Source organism: Caenorhabditis elegans, chromosome I (genome assembly GCF_000002985.6).
Source record: "Caenorhabditis elegans chromosome I".
Taxonomy (NCBI): domain Eukaryota; kingdom Metazoa; phylum Nematoda; class Chromadorea; order Rhabditida; family Rhabditidae; genus Caenorhabditis; species Caenorhabditis elegans.
In genome coordinates, this window is record NC_003279.8 from 6100187 (window position 1) to 6118607 (window position 18421).

At 36.2% G+C, this 18421-nt stretch overlaps 6 protein-coding genes and 2 non-coding genes across 10 annotated transcripts; 3 read left to right on the forward strand and 5 right to left on the reverse strand.

The window, feature by feature from the left end:
• Positions 1-74: 74 nt before the first annotated feature.
• Positions 75-1603, reverse strand: T27A3.5 (Protein-tyrosine phosphatase). The gene is made up of 6 exons (NM_059360.4): positions 1435-1603; positions 1135-1389; positions 719-1083; positions 579-671; positions 308-532; positions 75-262 (listed from the first exon to the last, which is right to left on the reverse strand). The coding sequence occupies exons 1-6, from the start codon at positions 1493-1495 to the stop codon at positions 194-196; spliced, it is 1068 nt and encodes a 355-aa protein (NP_491761.3). The 5' UTR covers positions 1496-1603; the 3' UTR covers positions 75-193.
• A 277-nt stretch (positions 1604-1880) lies between these two features.
• On the forward strand, positions 1881-2210 carry ssp-16 (Sperm-specific class P protein 16; the record flags this gene model as incomplete). Its single annotated transcript, NM_059361.8, has 1 exon — positions 1881-2210. The coding sequence occupies one exon, from the start codon at positions 1881-1883 to the stop codon at positions 2208-2210; it is 330 nt and encodes a 109-aa protein (NP_491762.1).
• A 2408-nt stretch (positions 2211-4618) lies between these two features.
• Positions 4619-5495, forward strand: T27A3.8 (the record flags this gene model as incomplete). Of its 2 annotated transcripts, none has more annotated exons than NM_001037892.4 (3): positions 4619-4705; positions 5116-5284; positions 5328-5495. In NM_001037892.4, the coding sequence occupies 3 exons, from the start codon at positions 4619-4621 to the stop codon at positions 5381-5383; spliced, it is 312 nt and encodes a 103-aa protein (NP_001032981.2). In that variant the 3' UTR covers positions 5384-5495. The 2 variants fall into 2 exon arrangements, with proteins under 2 accessions (NP_001032981.2, NP_001382715.1); NM_001395779.1 differs by having other exon boundaries at positions 5116-5227; positions 5328-5490.
• T27A3.9 lies at positions 5493-5568 on the reverse strand. Its single transcript, NR_003389.1, has one exon. It is a non-coding gene; the product is annotated as a small nucleolar RNA T27A3.9 (small nucleolar RNA).
• Positions 5569-5572: 4 nt separating this feature from the next.
• Positions 5573-5634, reverse strand: T27A3.12. The gene has a single exon (NR_101563.1). It is a non-coding gene; the product is annotated as an Unclassified non-coding RNA T27A3.12 (non-coding RNA).
• A 42-nt stretch (positions 5635-5676) lies between these two features.
• Positions 5677-7529, reverse strand: nmrk-1 (Molybdopterin synthase catalytic subunit; the record flags this gene model as incomplete). Its single annotated transcript, NM_059362.5, has 6 exons — positions 5677-6174; positions 6224-6383; positions 6429-6549; positions 6596-6814; positions 7240-7299; positions 7443-7529. 6 exons carry the CDS (start codon positions 7527-7529, stop codon positions 5799-5801), a joined length of 1023 nt encoding a protein of 340 aa, NP_491763.1. The 3' UTR covers positions 5677-5798.
• A 101-nt stretch (positions 7530-7630) lies between these two features.
• nse-1 (Phorbol-ester/DAG-type domain-containing protein) lies at positions 7631-9469 on the reverse strand. Its single transcript, NM_059363.6, has 6 exons — positions 9224-9469; positions 9071-9171; positions 8903-9024; positions 8688-8859; positions 8458-8642; positions 7631-8413 (listed from the first exon to the last, which is right to left on the reverse strand). Exons 1-6 carry the CDS (start codon positions 9459-9461, stop codon positions 8110-8112), a joined length of 1122 nt encoding a protein of 373 aa, NP_491764.1. The 5' UTR covers positions 9462-9469; the 3' UTR covers positions 7631-8109.
• A 478-nt stretch (positions 9470-9947) lies between these two features.
• usp-5 (Ubiquitin carboxyl-terminal hydrolase) lies at positions 9948-14363 on the forward strand. Of its 2 annotated transcripts, none has more exons than NM_059364.8 (14): positions 9948-10073; positions 10131-10240; positions 10284-10357; positions 10401-10490; positions 10536-10838; positions 10936-11233; positions 11303-11574; positions 12156-12315; positions 12365-12457; positions 12515-12607; positions 12762-13022; positions 13066-13284; positions 13459-13647; positions 14050-14363. In NM_059364.8, the coding sequence occupies exons 1-14, from the start codon at positions 9953-9955 to the stop codon at positions 14134-14136; spliced, it is 2370 nt and encodes a 789-aa protein (NP_491765.2). In that variant the 5' UTR covers positions 9948-9952; the 3' UTR covers positions 14137-14363. The 2 variants fall into 2 exon arrangements, with proteins under 2 accessions (NP_491765.2, NP_001391078.1); NM_001404186.1 differs by having other exon boundaries at positions 12359-12457; positions 14050-14354.
• Positions 14364-18421: the final 4058 nt, after the last annotated feature.

Sequence of the window (18421 nt, forward strand, 5' to 3'; positions counted from 1 at the left end):
TGTTAATCCCGAGTCATACCTATTGTCGTAATATTGTATACTACGACTATTTTGTGGGTAGATCAAAAAATGAAGAGAATACCAAACTAATTTATTACCATAGAAAAACACGAGGGAATAATTTACAATACTATAGAGAAAGTGTGTTACGATTGATGAAATTGTCTAGTTCTTGATAGTGTGCTGGGGATTCTTATCCATTTTTCGTCGCGATGACCTTGTCGTACTCGGCTACAAAGGCGCTCAATTCCGGGCTTGTAATCTGAAAATTGTTTCTAATTAGATTAAATTGAGTGGCTCAACAAACCTTTCTATTCTCCGCCAAAGCCAGCAATACACGATGCATGAAGAGGTACTGAGCATCTGTCTGCACGGAACCATGACGTTGGTTACGAATCTCCTTGACAATATCCTTCAGAACAACCTTCTCTCCTGCACAGAACTTGACCAATGCAATCTCAAGTCCAACAATTGATCCGGTACGACCTATTCCAGCAGAGCAATGAACTACGATGGGACTTGCAGTTTTAAGCTGAAAAAATTAAGAAATGTATAGGAAAAATGTGGCTGGAACTTATTCTAATGAGAAGTCTGAAAACCGCCATCGGAAGTTCAGGCACTCCACGATCCGGCCAGGCTTTCCATTGCCAATGCTCGAAGTTGTGGGATGTCTGAAAATTAATCGGTCCAGCTTTAAAATCTTCTTATCACAACTCACCCCCTTATCATCAATGACAGTTATCTTCATGAGAAGAATGTTCTGTTCCACTTCCTTTGCCGGCTCCGCAATCTTCACCGTCAACTTTCCATCCATCAAGATCATCTGCCCATCTGCAGTTTCCGGCCAATACTGCTCACATTTCTTCTTTCCACACTCCATAATGTTGCAAAGCATCACAACACATGGCGCCTTTTCCTGCCAAATGAGACGGTAGAAGTCATCGACTGTCTTTTCAGTGGGTCCTTGTGTGCAGATAAACTTGTTGGCACCATTGATTTTCACCCAATTTGCATGGATGTAGTCACTTGGGCTGTCCTCAGGCCACTTCAAAACCACACGGGTATCATCGATGCAATAGACATCTGAAAACCCATCGTAAAATGTTTTCTTTCTAGAATTATGTAGTTGCCTACCTTTGTACCGATTCTTCTCCGGATGTCCTTCATGCCCAGTCTTCGGCTTGTTACACGGTTGAGTTTCCATTTTGAGATTCAGAAACTCCGTGCTCAACTGCTTAACGCCCGTTTGAATAGTCGCCTTTACGAAGTCTCGGAGGATTGGCTCATTGACATCTCCATATTGAGCAGCACGCCTAACCACTTTACTCCGCTTCTTTGCTGGGCGCTTTTTAGGGCGATCAGCTTGGGTACCATCTTCGGTTTCGATAGCTGAATGGTATATTGAATATGGAAATCCTTTTTCTGAAAACTTACTCATATTTGAAGTTGGTTCCTGATTCTTTCTCGCATTTCGTTTCTTGTTGACTGACGTCATCTTCTGCTCACTGATGTCAAATTCAAAAAGACAGACGGTTGATTTTCAACCAAGGACAAAACAGAAATAATTTGTTTTTGGAAGGGAAGGGTTGGAGGAAGAAAAAAAACAAGAAACCACGCATTTGAAAAATAAAATAAAATAAAGTTCACGTATGAAAATTGTATATATCTTGAAACAGTCACTATTTTTTGCTTAAAATTTACTTATTTTCAAAATTTTACGTGGCATTATTTTTTAGCAAAAAAAACGAAAATAAAATATGAAAATTTTACACGCAATTGACCTAGGTTAGTAGTACATCTTGATAACAACTAGTATAAATTCAAAGCAAATCGCATCAAAAAATCAGTCTTCAATACGAAACAACAACCAAAGCTTTACCATGTCGCTCACTGCTGATCCACCAGCCTGCACTGTGCCAGCAGCCGGAGGCTCCTCTACTCACAAGCTTGTTAACGGAGGTGCCGATAAGCTCATCTTCAAGATCAAGTCATCAAACAACAATGAGTACCGTATTGTCCCAGTCTTTGGATTTGTCGACCCATCTGGATCCAAGGACGTCGTGATCACTCGCACTGCTGGAGCACCAAAGGAGGACAAACTTGTCGTTCATTTCGCACCAGCCCCAGCTGATGCTACTGATGCTCAGGCCGCGTTTGCTGCAGTCACTCCAGCTGGAACTGTGACAATTCCAATGTCGGCAACCGCCTAATAATCGAATTTATTAGCATTGTATTCATACCTATCATAGAAAACCAAATAAAGTTTTTTTGAAGCTCTGTTTTGTTGTGTTGAATTTGCTGTTTACCATATAAGCTAAATCATGACCACTTTACTCCTTTTCCTCTTCCGGTGGTCGTTAGCCTGAGGTACATTTTTTCCCGGCTTTTCCTTCTGAAAGTTCATTTAATGTTGCATTAAAGTTGCAATTTGTCGCTCTGGTTTAAGAATCTTAGACTTTTCGTTTTGGTTCAGTTCATTTGATTCCATTTTGGTAAAGTTCGGCAATTTAATTGAGCTAATTCGAATCAGTTAGGACTACAAGATATTTTGTGTAGCCAGAGGAGAACGCACGTGAGACACTTGAGAGATTCTATATAAGCTCATCTCTTGACTAAATTTCAGGCGCTTCTGGTTTCTAGACCAAGCTATGGGCTTTCAACCTTTTTCTTTGGATTTCTAGAATATCTTTTAACTAGGTTTGCTGTTCTGATGTTTTGAATTTTCTAGACTGTTTTTACTTTTCATATACTTGATCACTTTGGATCATTTTTACCATTAGGGTTTTAGTTTTAGACCTCCTTTAAACATTTTAGACCATATGTGGGTTTCTAGACTCTTTCACAGATGTTCTCTTCATTTTTAAGATTTTCTGACTTTCTAAGGACGTTTCAAGGTTTCAAGATCGCATCTCAACCCATCCTAACTAAATTTTTTGCAAGAACAAAGATGAATGATTCAAGATCTTCAGTTCACTTCCAATTTCTCTCCGATTCGACCGCCACGTGATATTTCTTGATTCCAAAGGCCACGACCACATGTTAATCTTTGTGGAACTTCCTTTATCATTTCTTTTTCTTCTTCTTATCATTTTCTAGTAAATGTTGTTTGCTTCGGCGGTTTTCTTTATTCCCGCAAAAATAGAAATGTTTACTCAAATGATCTTTGATTACTGTGTCAGAGTTTGCCCTTGCCACGTGTAAATCCCATACGTCACAAGTATGATGTGATCTTAGTGATCTCAAAAGTACACAAAAGTGTGATATTCAATTAAAAGTGCAACAATGTTTTTTTGGGAGACTATTCTTGTTTTTCTTTTTTCCAGTTGAAAAGGAAAAGTGAATGATAAGTGTTAAGATGGTGTTAGTCAGAACATTGCCGGGACTTACCTGCAACGTTTTTAAATCTATTTTTTATAGCCACGCTGTCACCTTCATGACCTAGTGATAATTTTATTCAAATTTGAAAACGGCGATAAAAAAATGGAGTACACACATCTATAAACACATACTACATGGGTTTTTATGACTTGTGTGCAACAGCTGTTTGTTATTTCAGTATTTTTTGCAAGTATTTAAGACCGCCGAGAGGTCAATCTATTTATTCGTTTTTCAAGGTTTCTGGAGTTTCGAATTTGCATTTCTTTTCGAGCTTGCGCCACATTCCGCCATGGGCTTGTTTTTACACTTCAATAATGCAAAGTTCAATGATTGATGATAGTATAGTGGGCGGAGCTAACAAATCAGTTTACCGAAACTGGACGATTTTCTCATTTCCCTAAATTCACTTGTTTCCATTTATTGCAACCTTTCAGAAATATTTCTTTAAAAGTTTCAATGATTAATATTTTGCTTATCAACCTTATCACTCCCCACCAATAAACACTTCCCTTCTGATTTCATTTGTTTACTTATGTAACAACTTTTTTTTTCGTTTTTCAAAGTTCAGTTTTAGAAAATAAATTGAGAAAATGTGTGAGCATATAACAAATAACTTTTTTTAATGGTTTTAATGGTGGTCAATAAAATTCTAGATGGATTTTATCACGTTTAGATCTCAGCGGCATGTACACTCAAGTTATTTTACTGTAAATTAGGGTGACATTCTTTAAGAGGCTGCAGATAAGCGAAATTTCAATAACGTAGACTTTTTGACAGTCTGAATCAAGGGGTAGAGCCCCAATGAGCACCAGGCTCCAGAAAATGGGCGGGTCTTGTACAGCAACATTTTTATGAGAAAAATTGACTACATTTTGTAGACGTGGCTGGCAGCAAATTCAAAAAAATCTGATAATTTGAAAATTTGAGGTTATGTATAGCTCATTCTGCAACAATTATTACCCATATGTGAAACTTTTAAATTTTTGCACCCAAAACTCGTTATCACAAAAATGTGTGCGACTTAGAGAGTACTGTAACTTCCAACTATAAGTTTGTCTTTTTAATTGGTATTTCATTGATTTTCCATACCTTTCTCCCGTTTCTTTTTACATGTTTTAGGTTTCTTTTCAAAAAATGCATATAATCCTCTTTAATATTTTCCATACAATTTCTTATTTTTTAAGATGTTCACCTCATTTCTTTTAAAATCAAATTATCAACATTCATACGAGTTTTTTAGATGATTTTCCTACCAGTAAAACTCGCCTTCCTCACTTTTTCCAGTATTCCATCATTCATCGCAATTCATGCAGCTCCTGTGATAAGTGTAAGTTAGATAGATCTGTAGGCCCGAAGATAGTTGCCTGCCTACCTCCTGCTACAATAAATAATAAATGAATGATGTTTGAAATTTGACTTTTTCGAATTACGGGATGAAACATGTTTTTTTTTGCAAAACAGTCCTAGCAAACTTTGTGAGATCTCGTAGCTATCAGTAAGAAACTGTTGTCATTTTCTCCCAACTTTACTGTATTTTCTATACATATCATTTGAATTTTTTGAAAATAGTTTTCCTTCAAAAAACAGTAACTTTAGAAAAATGTATTTACCGTTAAAAAAAATCGCGGTTACGGTAGTTAGCAACGTTTTAGGACCACGAACCTTATGTTGATTCTGAAAATTGTCCTGTTCGAGAAATTATAGAATATCTTGAGATTTTTATTCTAAATGTTTCAGTTTATCTGTGAATTCCTTCTTCTATCACTTCATATCACCCGAATGATGTTATCAGTCAGCTTCTTATGGATGTGGGAATTGGCGATAAACACTGAATTATTGGATTTTCTTGGTATAATTATTTCAATTGTTATATCTACCAAAGTTCTTTTGCATATTTTTTCTTATGGTACACTTTTCCAAAATATTCCAATTTTAAAAATTATTTTCAGAAATAGTCTTCACTTTCAATTCGGAAGAATACGAGCAGCAAGTTGACTTGAATTGATGCTTTAAGAAATAGCATACGATGATTCAAATGGGTTGTATCTACGGGAGCCATGTATTAATGCAATAAATGATTTTCAAACAAAATTTTATAGAATAAAATGAAAAACTAGTCTCGGAGTGTTACCATAGTCTTTTGTCCTCACAATCATTCAGACAGGGATAACTCTTGGTCGTCATCGACGGCTGGGGGTCGAACCAGCGACCCGCTGCACACAAAACACACACGCTACCGGTGACACCATTCATGTCAGGTTCTCTTTGAAAAGAAGTGCAGTTATGAGGCGAAGGAGAAAAAGAAAACATTTATTCTCTAAAATTCTAGCTAGCAAGTTCATCTATTCAAAAATGTACAATGTACATATCACAAATAAGCTCATATCCATAAAAATTATAAAAAACATCTTCAGATTAAATCATTGTTTTGAATCTTCGATATTTGATTTCCAAACTCCGTCCACTTCTCCATTCGAGTATTCTTCGTATTTAAAGATTGGTGCATGCTCCTTCAATAAATCAATACATTTTTCAGTGGCTTGAATTGCAGTCTTCCGATGTGGTGAAGACGTGGAAATTATCACAGATGACTCTCCGATGTCTACTTTTCCTAGACGATGAAAAATCGCGATTTTCTTAACATCCGGATATTCCGCTCGAATTTCTGCACAGATTCCACGTAGCTTCTTGTATGCCATCAAGTCGTGACAATCGTAGGAAAGGTTGCTGACGTCACGACCTCCATGGTTATCACGTGTCACACCGTTAAAGGTGGATATTGCTCCACAGGAAGGGCTGAAATAGGAGAGGTTATTGTTGTTAGTTTGAAAAGATTAAAACATACTGACTAACAAGCTGATCCACAACCTTCACATCTATCACTTCATCAGTCAGTTTTATATGATCATCAAGGATTTGTTGTCTAAAGTTAACTATCGACTTGTTCTTGTCATCAAATTTGGACTCCGAGACATCGATGAATGTTAATCGGGAATCTGTGCGACCTTAAACAAAAAATGTTTAATTGGAAATTGGAATCAGACTCATACTTCTTTGCCTCGCCCTTTCTAAATGTCTAACATAAGCAGGAAAAGCGACGTTGACAAAATATCCAGGTGTGTCTGCAGGCACATAATCTGTTCGAGCTTCGCGTCTTCGTTTGCAGGTTTTCTGAAAAAGTTAGAAATTTTAATAATATTAATCGAAAGAATCTTACAAAATCCAGTGTCATCACAACTATCCGATCACACAGATCCACGATTTCGTCCATTTCGGTAATCATATTCCCGTCGATTATCACATTTTTATAAACTTTCGATTCATTGAGAATCCGTTGTCGAAACTGATCTATATTTATCGCTTCTTTTTCGTCAAAACTCCAATAATATCCCTCATCGGTGAGATGCTCAGCGTCCGGGTGGTAAATTTTTTCAACCTGAAATAACGTTTTTTTTTTTTGAAAAAAGTTTCTGAAACCCCAGACGCGAAATGTTGAGATTTTTCCGCTGAAAACACGGTACCCGGTCTCGACTAGACAATTTTCGTTCAATACAAACGGATGTGCGCCTTTAAAGAGTACTGTAATTAAAAACTTGTAATTTTCATTGATTTTTCATAGTTTTTCTCACAATTAATTGCAATTTTCTAAAATGTATTTGTTTTCAATTTTTTATTTTAGTTGTTTGTTACAAAACAAAGCTTAAACGACAAACTACAAAATCGATTAAAATTTCCTAGAGAAAAGTTTAAAACTACAGTACTCATAAAAAGGCGAGTCGAGCCCACTCTTTCTCTGTACGGAAATAAAGTTAATTCTGTGTTTTGTTTGTGATGGCTTTTTTTCGGATTTTCTAAACCAACCTCGTTTTCAGTTTTGTAAAATTCGTCTTGATTTATTATTGTAGTCTCGCCGGCACCAAACTGAAAATACAATATATTAATCGTTGTTGGACAGCCTCACAGAGTCTCAAATTTTGATGTAAAGTGTGAAGCACGATGAATTGCATATAAACTGCGTCTTACGAGAAAGCTAACATTGTTCCGACTTCTTTGTTTCAACTTACAAATCGTTGAAATTCCTTTGCTAACGTGGATTTCCCGGAATTTGTGCAACCGGCCAAAGCCAAAACATAGGCTTTTGTTGAGGTCATCTGTAAAATTCAAAAGTCTTCCAAAAATTGAAGCAGAAAAAAGCAAGCGGCTAGAAAAATGCAATCAATTCGAACAATAAAATCAATTGAATTATCAGAAAAAAATCGATGAATTTATCTCTTGCATTCTCGTGTGACGGGCCCGGTAGAAAACACAATGATAAGCAGAGGAAAGAGGAGATTAAAACTTTCAGATTTTCAGGTCAAAACCAGCAATTTCAGATTTAAAACGTGGTTATATCGGGAAAATTACATTCTAAAAAATGTTTCATTGAAGATGTATGCATGAAAAATGGGATGAAAATCGCGGGTGGGAAAAGTCAGTGAACCGGAGGGAAAAGGTGAGGTATTTGACACGTGTGTGGGAAGGTAGGAAAGTGAAGAGGGATGGATTCGGATTAAAATGCAGAGAAATAGGAATAAAAACCAGTCTACAAAAAACGATAGAAAAGGGAAAGCTTTAACTGAAAAAAATGTCTGTATTTCAAAACATCGTTTGGCAGAAAATAAAAAACAAAATCCAAAAAAATAGTCCAAAAAGAGTACACAGCCGAATTTTTTAAATAGAAATCCCTCTGCTTTATTCACTGTCACTGTCTGGAACTCGCTGGTTCCGCTTCCCTCTCGTCGGCCTAGGAGTTATGGTCATATCATCGTCAGAATCAACTGGAGCCGGCGTTTTCGATTTAGATTTCGCTCTTTGTGTCCTTGAAGGAGCTTTCGGAACATCTGAATCTGGTGAAGGGCTTCTAGCCACGGTGTCTCTCGATCGTGGAACACCTGTGGCCTTCTTGGTATCAATTTGCTTGAGAACCTCATTCAAAGACAGATTTTGATTGCATTTCTGACATTCAACGTTGTCTTGGTGAGAAATTATCGTTGCACTGAAATCCATTGTTTTTTTTGCTTTTCCCGGCAAACAACCTACTTTTTGAAGCAATTAAAATGACACAACGCATGACATTTCTGACATTCAGCAGTGTAAACCGATCGGGAAATGATTTTTCTGCACAGTTCACAAGTTTTGAGGTCTCCTGTAAACTTGGCACGAAGCCAGGGCTCCAGTTCGACTAGAATGCGTGGTGTGATCTCTGCAACTTCGTTTTCGTCGGTCTGAAATGCAAAATGCACTGATAACTATTATTGAATTCTTATTACCATTAAAAAATACCTTTGTCTCATCATTTTTGCCATGAAAATGTCGCATTTAGGGCCAGGCATTTTGCATGGTTCATGCCGAATTTGAGAATGAACCCAATCCATTTGAACGGTTCCATCTGAGGAAATCATTTCTTCGAGAATAACGAGAAGAAGAGCTCGCTCGACTTTTCTGCAACTTTCAATTGGAAACTTTATATTCAAAAAATTCTTACGTCAAATCGCTGGCTTCACTAATAACTGAAGAATTTCTTCCGCATCCTGTCATTGTGACAAACTCCGTTGGAGATTTTTCATCCGTAGAAATTACGAATCGCCACGGCCGGAACGGTTTTGGCTAGAATTTCAACTTTAATATCTGTTTCCCCATAAAAATTGCTCACCCCTTTTCCTTCATCGTCATTCATAGTTTTCACAATCAATTTCGAAAGTTGACGTGCTTCCTCTCGATTTGTCTGAATTTGCATTACAGTATCTGGATGTCCTGCAAACAAATTGTTTATTCCAATATTATTTCCCTTCTTAAAATTACAGACTTTTCCAGATAGCAGTGGTCAAATGCTTGGCGAACATCAGGTTCATCTTCTTAGCGCTCATCGATGGTTCCAAGATGAATTTATTGATTAGGTGGCGATGACTAGCTCCAAACTTTTTTGCGGCTTTCATGACTTCTTCCATTTTGGGTACTTCTTTGTTGAACTTCTCGAAAAGCAAAGTGTAGTCGAAATCACCGTGTGGTTCTTCAAATGAGGTGTCGCTACCGTCATCTGACATTGTTTTGGCTGAAAATTGTTTTAATCAAACTTTTTCTTTTAAAAAAGTATGTTTCGGAGGAAATAGTAAATACAAAACTGAAGATGAAAAAAAAAACATAATCTGAAATAGCGCCAAAAATGTTTGTTTTTTTCAACGAGTCCGCAATGTTTACCGTGTGTGTTTACGGACTTTGCCGTGAAAGTTACGAGCAAAACAACAGGAAATATATTTCAAAAATCATCATTTTTGTTTTCTTCTTCGATCTCCGCTTGTTATTCTGAAGTTTCAGCGTTTAAAATAAATATGAATTATACCATTCTTGAGCCTGCAAATTTATTTTACGATGTAATAACAGTTCATGAATTAGAGACAGTTTCAAAATTATTAACAAGTCTAGAAGTCTAGAATCATCTGTTCTAAGAAGCTTGCATGTTTTTCTTTTTACATATTTTCATGTATATCCTACTTTAAAATTCGCATTTATTAATTTATCTTTCATTTCAGGTAGTATGGACGTCGAAACCGCCGTTCGTTCTGCTGTTGATGCCGGCGCGTTCATTCGTCCAACTTTCGACCAGAAAATCTTCAAGGATCAGTGCGCGTACTGTTTCAAAGACCCACACGGAAAAGGTATTTACTGAACAAAATTGAAAAAACTTATGTTTTTACATTATTTAAATTTTCCAGATGGTCTCTACATTAGTCTGAAGAACTATCACGCTTTTTGCCGCGAGCACGCAGAAATCTACGGAACAACCTCTGGAAACACTCTTTTTGTACAATTTGAGTCCACAAAGGTACTTCTGGCTGTAAATATTGGAAATTTAATTAAAATTTCAGAAAATAATTGAAGAAAGAACCGATGGGGAGCCAACGAGCAAGATGACCAAGCTCACAATCGATTCAGATCCAAAGTAAAATACAAAGCTTTTTAAAATTATAAAATTCCGATTCCAGGTTTGAATTTGAGGACAAATACTGTGTTGTTGTTCACCCAGAATACTCGCAGCAGGTGAAAAATGTGCAGAATCTTCCGGAAATTGCTGAGTTAGTGAAATAGACTTTTCATTAAACCAAAGTCTAAATTTCCAGAGCAATTGCACAAATTGCCAACACGACAAGTGCCGAACGCCTGTCACTTCTCTCATCAACCAGTAATGCGTGGGATGCCGAGATCAAGCTTATCACTAAGCATCAAAATCTCGAGCAACAAGACAACGGAAAGCACCTCGCTCTTACTGGATGGACTTGTGAAGTTGAGGGATGCGGACTTAATGATAATCTGTGGCTCAATTTGACCGATGGAGCTGTACGGTGTGGGCGGAGCCAATTTTTGTCCGATGGGAAGAAGACGAATGGAAATGGACATATGCAAGATTATTTCGATTCTACGAGGTGTGGATATTGATTTTTATTTTCTGAAATAAGCAAAGCAAAGTGAAAAAAGAAAAGTGACAGATTGTTTAGAGAACAATTAAATGTTTATTTTCAGATTCCCACTTGTGGTAAAGCTCGGGACAATCTCCTCAAACCTTGAATTGATTGATGTCTACAGTTATGATGAAGACGATGCAGTTATTGATCCAAATTTGGAGAAGCATCTGAAACATTTCGGACTTGACCCAACAAAAATGGAGAAAACTGCGAAAAGTACGATGGAGATGGAATTGGATATGAATGAGAAGTGGGAATGGTCAAAATGCACAGAGGATGGTCTTTTATTGGAACCAATATTTGGACCAGGATATACGGGACTTGTGAATACTGGAAGCAGTTGTTATATGAATTCAGTTCGTTTTATTTGTATTCAGAAAATGTTAACTGATCAAATTCTTCTATTTTGACCTATTATTTTGCAGGTTCTTCAAGCTCTTGTCACAGTCGACTCATTCCAAACTCGTTACGGTGAGCAGGGTCTCGAGACGCTTGTCAACTGTCCACTTGACAAACTTCACAATGATTTCAACGCTCAATTTTCAAAAGTTGTCCGCGCGATGCTCAGTGGTGACTATTCATCCGAAATGGATCCGACTAATAATCACATCAAACCGCTTCAATTCAAACGAGTTGCTGCTGGAAATCATCGAGATTTCTCCACTTCGAAGCAACAAGATGTTGAGGAATATATTCGGTTGGTATCAAAATTCACATTATTTCTAATTCTCAAGACTTTTGAAAAATATCACCAATTTTGGTGAAATTTCAACTTGAATTACCGCACGTTTTCATATTTTTTATATTTCTCCTCTCATTTTTCTATTAAAGAAAAAGATTCTACAAAATATTGATTCAAAAATACTCCAATTTGTTATTACATACTATAAACTGGACGTTTCGCGGAATTCTTTATAGTTTTTTCATATTTTTTGAGTTTTTTTATATTTGAGTGTGAAATCTTTTTGAAGAAAATTTTTCTCTATTAGAAACCAGAAAAAAAGAGGGAAAATATACGAAAGTGTGTTAAAAATAATGAAAACCAAAGTGCGGCACGGAAAAATGTGCGTGGTTTAGAGTGAAAAGCGCGGTAATTCAAATTAGGATATTAGCAAGTTGAAAATTCACCAAAATCAGTGGGTTTTTGTCTTATTGCATTTTTTCGTTTTTTTTCTTGTATCTCGATATTTGGGACCACTGTGCACATTTTAAAGTTAAATCCCCATTGACAAAATTAAATGAAGTTGTGTGAAATATACAATTTAATTAAATTTCCAGTTTCCTCTTCGAGAAAATCGCCGAAAACTCGAGAACCGAAGTGATTGACCCAACCGATTCGTTCAAATTCAAAGCAATCAATCGCTTCGAGGATAGAGGAACTCGTAGAGTCAGATACACTGATCAGGAGGAAATGCTCATTCGTCTTCCAATTTCTGGGGTAATTTAAATAATCTCAAAATCCATTTTTCAACGCAAAAAAGGTTAAGGATCTTCTACGCCCGATTCCGGACACTGAAAATCGTTATTCGGTCGACATGAAAGCTGCAATTCATGCATATTTTGATGTTCAAAAGATTGATGTAAGTTTTAAGCGAGAAACGAGTCAGCTTTTATTAATATATATCATTTTATTTTAGGACTATATATCACCAATCACTGGAGAACCAAAAGGAGCCACCAACACTATTTCTATGAAGACTTTCCCCGATTATTTGTTCTTCCAAGTTTCGGTAGGAATACGAAAGTTTGATAAACCAAAAATTTCCTCAAAAATCGGGTGTTCACAAAAACCGAAAATCTAGTTTTTGAAAATAGATTTCCGCAATGTTTATTGATAATTTAATCCGAACAGACTTGAAACTTTTCATTACTTCCTGATTGCAGAAATTCGCTTACAACGTCGACGGAACTCAAAAGAAACTTGACATGGAGCTGGAAATCGAAGAGGAATTGGATCTCAGTGGATATCGAGGACATGGAAAGTTGGAACATGAGATTGCTCTTCCAGATGAGGAACCAACTGCTCCACGAACAACTCCAGATATTCCAGCAAGTGTTCGTTTTGTTGCTGGAGAGCTTATGTTGATGGGATTCTGTGAGAATGCGTGCTACAGAGCAGCTTATTATTCCAATGGAAATGTGGAGGTTATTGGAATACAGTTGACAGTCTCAAATTTAATACTTCCAGATTGCATCAAACTGGCTCATGGAGCATATGGACGACTCTGATATCAATGATTTGTTTGTGATTCCATCTGGAACTCCATCAGCTCGTGGAGAAGTCGATCCGAATCTTGTCGCGTCGATTGTTGAAATGGGATTCTCTAATCATCAAGCAAAGTATGCTTTGAAGCAGGTGCCGACTGTTGCAGAGGCTGTTGAATGGCTTTTTGCCAATATGGATAGTGTAAGTAGTAGAATTTGGAAAATATTTTTTAAAAAAGGTGGTGAAAAAAAGAGAAATCCGTTTTTTCTAATAAAATACTTTTTCCATGATTTTCAACTTGAAAAAACTGAAAACTTAATAATAAGAAAATATGAATGTCAGATCATTTTCTGTCAAGATTCCCTTTCTTTTCAGATCCCAGTAGAGTCAGCCGCCGTCGGTCTAAGCTCGGATGCTCCAGAGCCGTCTGTCACAGAATCGGCAACTCAAAAGACATTCAAGGATGGTGGAGAGAAATATAAGTTGATTGGGATGATTTCTCATATGGGATCACGTCCTGATTCTGGTCATTACGTAGCTCACATGCTCAAAGAGGGAAAATGGGTAAGTATCAAGACCGGGATCAGAACATCGAACCAAAAACATTAAAAAAAACAATTCATCTAGAGATTTGTTTTTAAAAAAGCAAAAAAGTCGATTTTGGATTTTTTAAAGACTTTAAAAATGAAATCATAAAAACCACATTTAGCTGTAGAATATTATTGCAAATTATAAAACGTTTGAAGTACAAAAACAGTATTTTTTTTGGATTTTTTGGTGTTAAAAAATAATTTTTCGTTAAAATACAAACAAAGAAAAACGAAGAAAACAAAAAACAAAAAATGCCCAGTCCTGGTTAGAATGCCTTTGTTAAATTAAAAATTTCTACAACTTTTTCCTAAATCAAGAGAGAACTTATATTGATTTATTCAAAATTCAGTTCCCCTTGAAATATAAGATTTTCAGGTTCTCTTCAATGACGAAAAAGTTGCACTCTCCCAGGATCCACCAAAAAAGTTGGCCTATGTCTACCTGTACAAGCGAATCGCCTAATTTTAATTTTAAAATCCCCCAGCCATTTCCCCGCTTTTCGTCCTGCTATTTAATTTTCCTACTTTCTGTGAAAAAGCTTATTTATTTTCCATTTATATATTTATGTTTATTAAATCCCGAATTCCCCCCCTCGATTTCCCCCAACTCTTGCATACTTGTGTCCCTCTCAACTTATTTTATTTGGTAATTGCAATTTCATGAATCGAAACAACCTTGGACACTGACAACGCACCCATCTCTCCATCGGAAACTTCTGATTAATTGAATGGAGATATATCAACTTCATCACACGGAAACCTCCAACATTTTCTTAATTTTCATGCAAAAACCTCCACTCTCATCATAGTTTCCACCCATTTGGCCAAGTTTCGTGACATTTCTCATATGTCTTTTTTGAGGGTCGAGGTAGATTTTAATCTTCTAATTTTCTTTCTAAAATTTTTATTTGATAGGAATTTTAGTTCGAAAGTTATTTTAAATATGACATTTTGAAAGATAGGGTAAAATGTATGTTTAACCCAAATCCCCAATCGGATTTTAAAACAATTCGAAGCGACAACTGCGGCGAACACTTTTTCACACTTGGCTTGTGTCAGGGATATCCCTCACTATTTAAAATCAAAGTACAGTTTTCGTGAGACTCAGACAGTTAAAGGTACTGTAGATTTTTTGTTCAACTTTTTTCAAATCGCCCGCTTAAATGACATCATAATTCGGTCGTGGTCTAGTATCATGAGAAAGCAAAAATGAATCATTCTCTGATTTTTCTAATATTCGATTTCTCTAATTCTCCCAATATTTTTTGACATCTAATTAATTTCTCTAATTAAAGAGAACGTTGTCCACGAGTAGTTCACAATCTATTTGTCGACAGAGCGCACTTGCCTCATCGATGCACCATCTTTATTACCTAGAACTACCTTTGTAAAGTGGCCATCACGGCGTGTAAATTGGTACCTCTGGCCTAGAAAAAAGCTTGAAAAACAAATGTACGCAATTATGAAAATGCGCGTGGTGTTTGCGGACTTGACTACCGTAGTCCACATAAATTTTAGCAATTAATACTTCCCGGTTTCGTTTTATATGAAAATATCCTTGAATTCAAGCAAAAAATGCATTATCTTTTTGGAAAAGAATAAAAGAAACACTAAAATTACATTAAATTCAAATACAAAAAAAAGTGAACTACGCAGAAAACGAAACAAGGCAGTTTGAAGCTGCATTAATGAACAGCAATTTTAAGTGTAAACTTGTGACGGTGGGTATACATTTTATGTACTTAAATTGTTCAAAAACCTTCATTTAGTCAATTGGTGAAGTTTCAAAACCTTTGTGGATCTAGTTTTTGAAAAAATTTCAAATTGGTGCCAATTTCACTGATTTTTTGTGAATTTCCGAGCTAAAATTGAAAAATTCAATGTGAACTTGTGACGGTGGGTATGGTTTTTATGCACATAATTTGTTTGAAATACTCTACCGAGTAAACTGGTGAAGTTTCAAAAACTTTGTGGGCCTAGTTTTTGAAAAAAGTTCAAAAATGTGCCATTTTTGTCGAATTTTAGTGGTTTTCGGAGCTAAAATAGAAAAATTCAATAGGAACTTGTGACGGTGGGTATGAATTTTTTGCACACAATTTGATTAAAGTAGTCTACTGAGTAATCTGGTGAAATTTCAGAAAATTTGTGGATCTAGTTTTTGAAAAAAGTTCAAAAATGTGCCACTTTTGACGCATTTTCCTAATAATTGCCTAATAAATCGAATTTCCACTTTTATTTAGGAAAATAATCGTTGTTATATGTGATTTATTCATTTTAAAAACAATTTTGTTTATATTTTTGTAGTTTTATCCATTATAATGCCTCATTCATCGAATTTCAATGATATTAAAAATTTAAATTCAAATTTCGCGCGCTTTGCAGCGGCCATGGCCTAGGATTCTCACTTTTCACTTTTCGCTAGGCCAGATGTCCCAATTTACACGCCGTGGCCATGCAATTGAAAACTCGGCCATTCTCATTTTCTTCAGTATTTTCCGAGTTACATATTTTTTCTAGATGAAATAGCAAATCCTGCTCTGCATTTCCTCATCAATATTTATGCTTAAGAACCAGGTGTCTTTAAAAAAAAAATTTGCTCAAACTTTTTCCAGCGCTCATGTTTTAATATCGAGTGTGTGGAAGAAGTCAGCTGTTCTCCAAATCGTCGGAATATTTGATGGATTAGTTTTCTGATGAGTTCCTTCTTTTCTCATCCTACAAATTAAAAGTTATTCCTTTCGATCAATTCGGTTGTCCACGTGGAGTACACATCAGGTTTATCAATAGATTCTATAAAGTTATTGCATGTCTACCGGGTTTCATTATTTATTCAACTACGACATGGTGCATCGATATCATTTATCTGCACTTTGCCAGTAATGAGGTACGCATGTTGGTACAAGGAAAGCGTAGGTGTTCTATGAAGGTATCCAGACAAACAGGGATTTGGTTTTAAATGACAGACTTAAGTGTAGACATTTCCATTTTCCGTAAAATTGTTAGTCAGATTTCCACGTTTTAGTATATTATTGATTGAGCGCATTTACTCCCTTGGTAGATTCAAATCAAACCGTTTTCAAAGCAGCTCCTGAACCACTTAAAATTCCTATTTGTAAATGGATACTTTAGTTTATTACTGCAGTGTGTTTGGAGTGTAATTTATCTTCTTTCTTCGAACTTTGAACAAGAAAAATGGCAGAAAGAAGAACAAACTATCATATTAATCCACACGAAAAGTTTGAGATCTCAAAAGATTCCTGAGATTTCGCACGAAATTTTATTAAACATTTTCTTCGTTGGTTAAGTTAAATAATAAATTGGTCTATCAGCAGCCTATTGTGTACTTCCCGTGGACACCTGAAATTGTATATTTCAGAAAAAAAACTAATCGCTCTCTATGTTGAATGTGGGAGTTTGATAACTAAAACAAAATTACAGTATAACAAATGTAGGAAACTTTTTTTTTGGTCGACTTCCGACGTTTTGAGTTGCAAAAACTGCGTATTTGTCTCTTTTTGACAATAAATAAAAATTTTTTGACAAGTTTTATTATGATATTCGGCCATTTTGGCACCATAGAAGTAGTTTTAACACACTGGCTCTCCAACCTTAAAATGCAAGTCTGCATTCCACACGGAAAACTCAAAATTCATTTTTTTTTCTTAAATTTCACGAAATTAATATTATTTTTCAGCCAAATCCGGTTTCACCTAACCTATTCCACTCTCTTTCTCTCTATAAATCAAACCGTAATAACAAATAAAATAAAGAATATTCTTGCCCGCCAGGCCAATTTCATAAAAAGCAACGGTCTGCGTTGATTTATGAGAAGACCAATTTGGAAATGGACTTGCTTCTATGCGGAATCGTATTGTAGAATATACTTTACTGGACCGAGATTGTCTTTTTACCTGACACTTTATTCCAAAAACTACAAGAAACGGGCGACTGTACACTTTCCTTGCTACGTGGAAAGCAATTCGGCCACCTTTCAAAAATGACAAAAACGCATTCACTGGATTATTTTCTGCCTTCATGAAATGTGCAATAAAAATGAAAATCTGCAATCTTCAACGAAATCCATGCTAAGGTTTTAGGAAAACTTTTAAAATCTTGCGATTTCACATCCGTTGAGGTTTCAAAAACAAAGATGAGCAATTTCGTCCACGTCTCATCCTACAGTAACCTACAGTAACCCATACCAATTTTTGAACTTTCTGCTCCTCGCCACTTTTCTCTCTACACCTCTTTCTCTCTCCCGCCTTCCCTCATTCCAAGTGATACGACACGATGTAAACGAGACAAGAGAATAAAACGGGCGGTTTGAATTTGTGAGATTGTGTAAACGCGAGAGGGTGAGAGATGCAGACAACATTGTGGCGCCCCTCATCATTGGCGGCTGCTGTTTCCTTCTGAAGAGAAAGAAGAAGAGCACTCTCTCCTTTTTTATGTCTACGTCTCTTCAGCTGCCAGTACACTATCTCTAAACGCTCTTCTCGGATCCCTCACAAGTTTTGGGGGTCCCTTTTGCGTCATTTTTACTTTTTCGAGCTTTTTTTTTGGAATGTTTGGGACAAAAATCCAGTTCGTTTTTGGACATTTACAAGGACTGTCTAGGGAATTCTTGATTTTAAATACAAAAATTCCAAAAATTTTAGTAATTATTTTATTTGCAGGCAATTATAGTTTTTGCCACTCATAATCTTCGAATCCGACCAAAAGAATAGGTGTCTTCCTAACTATGTCTT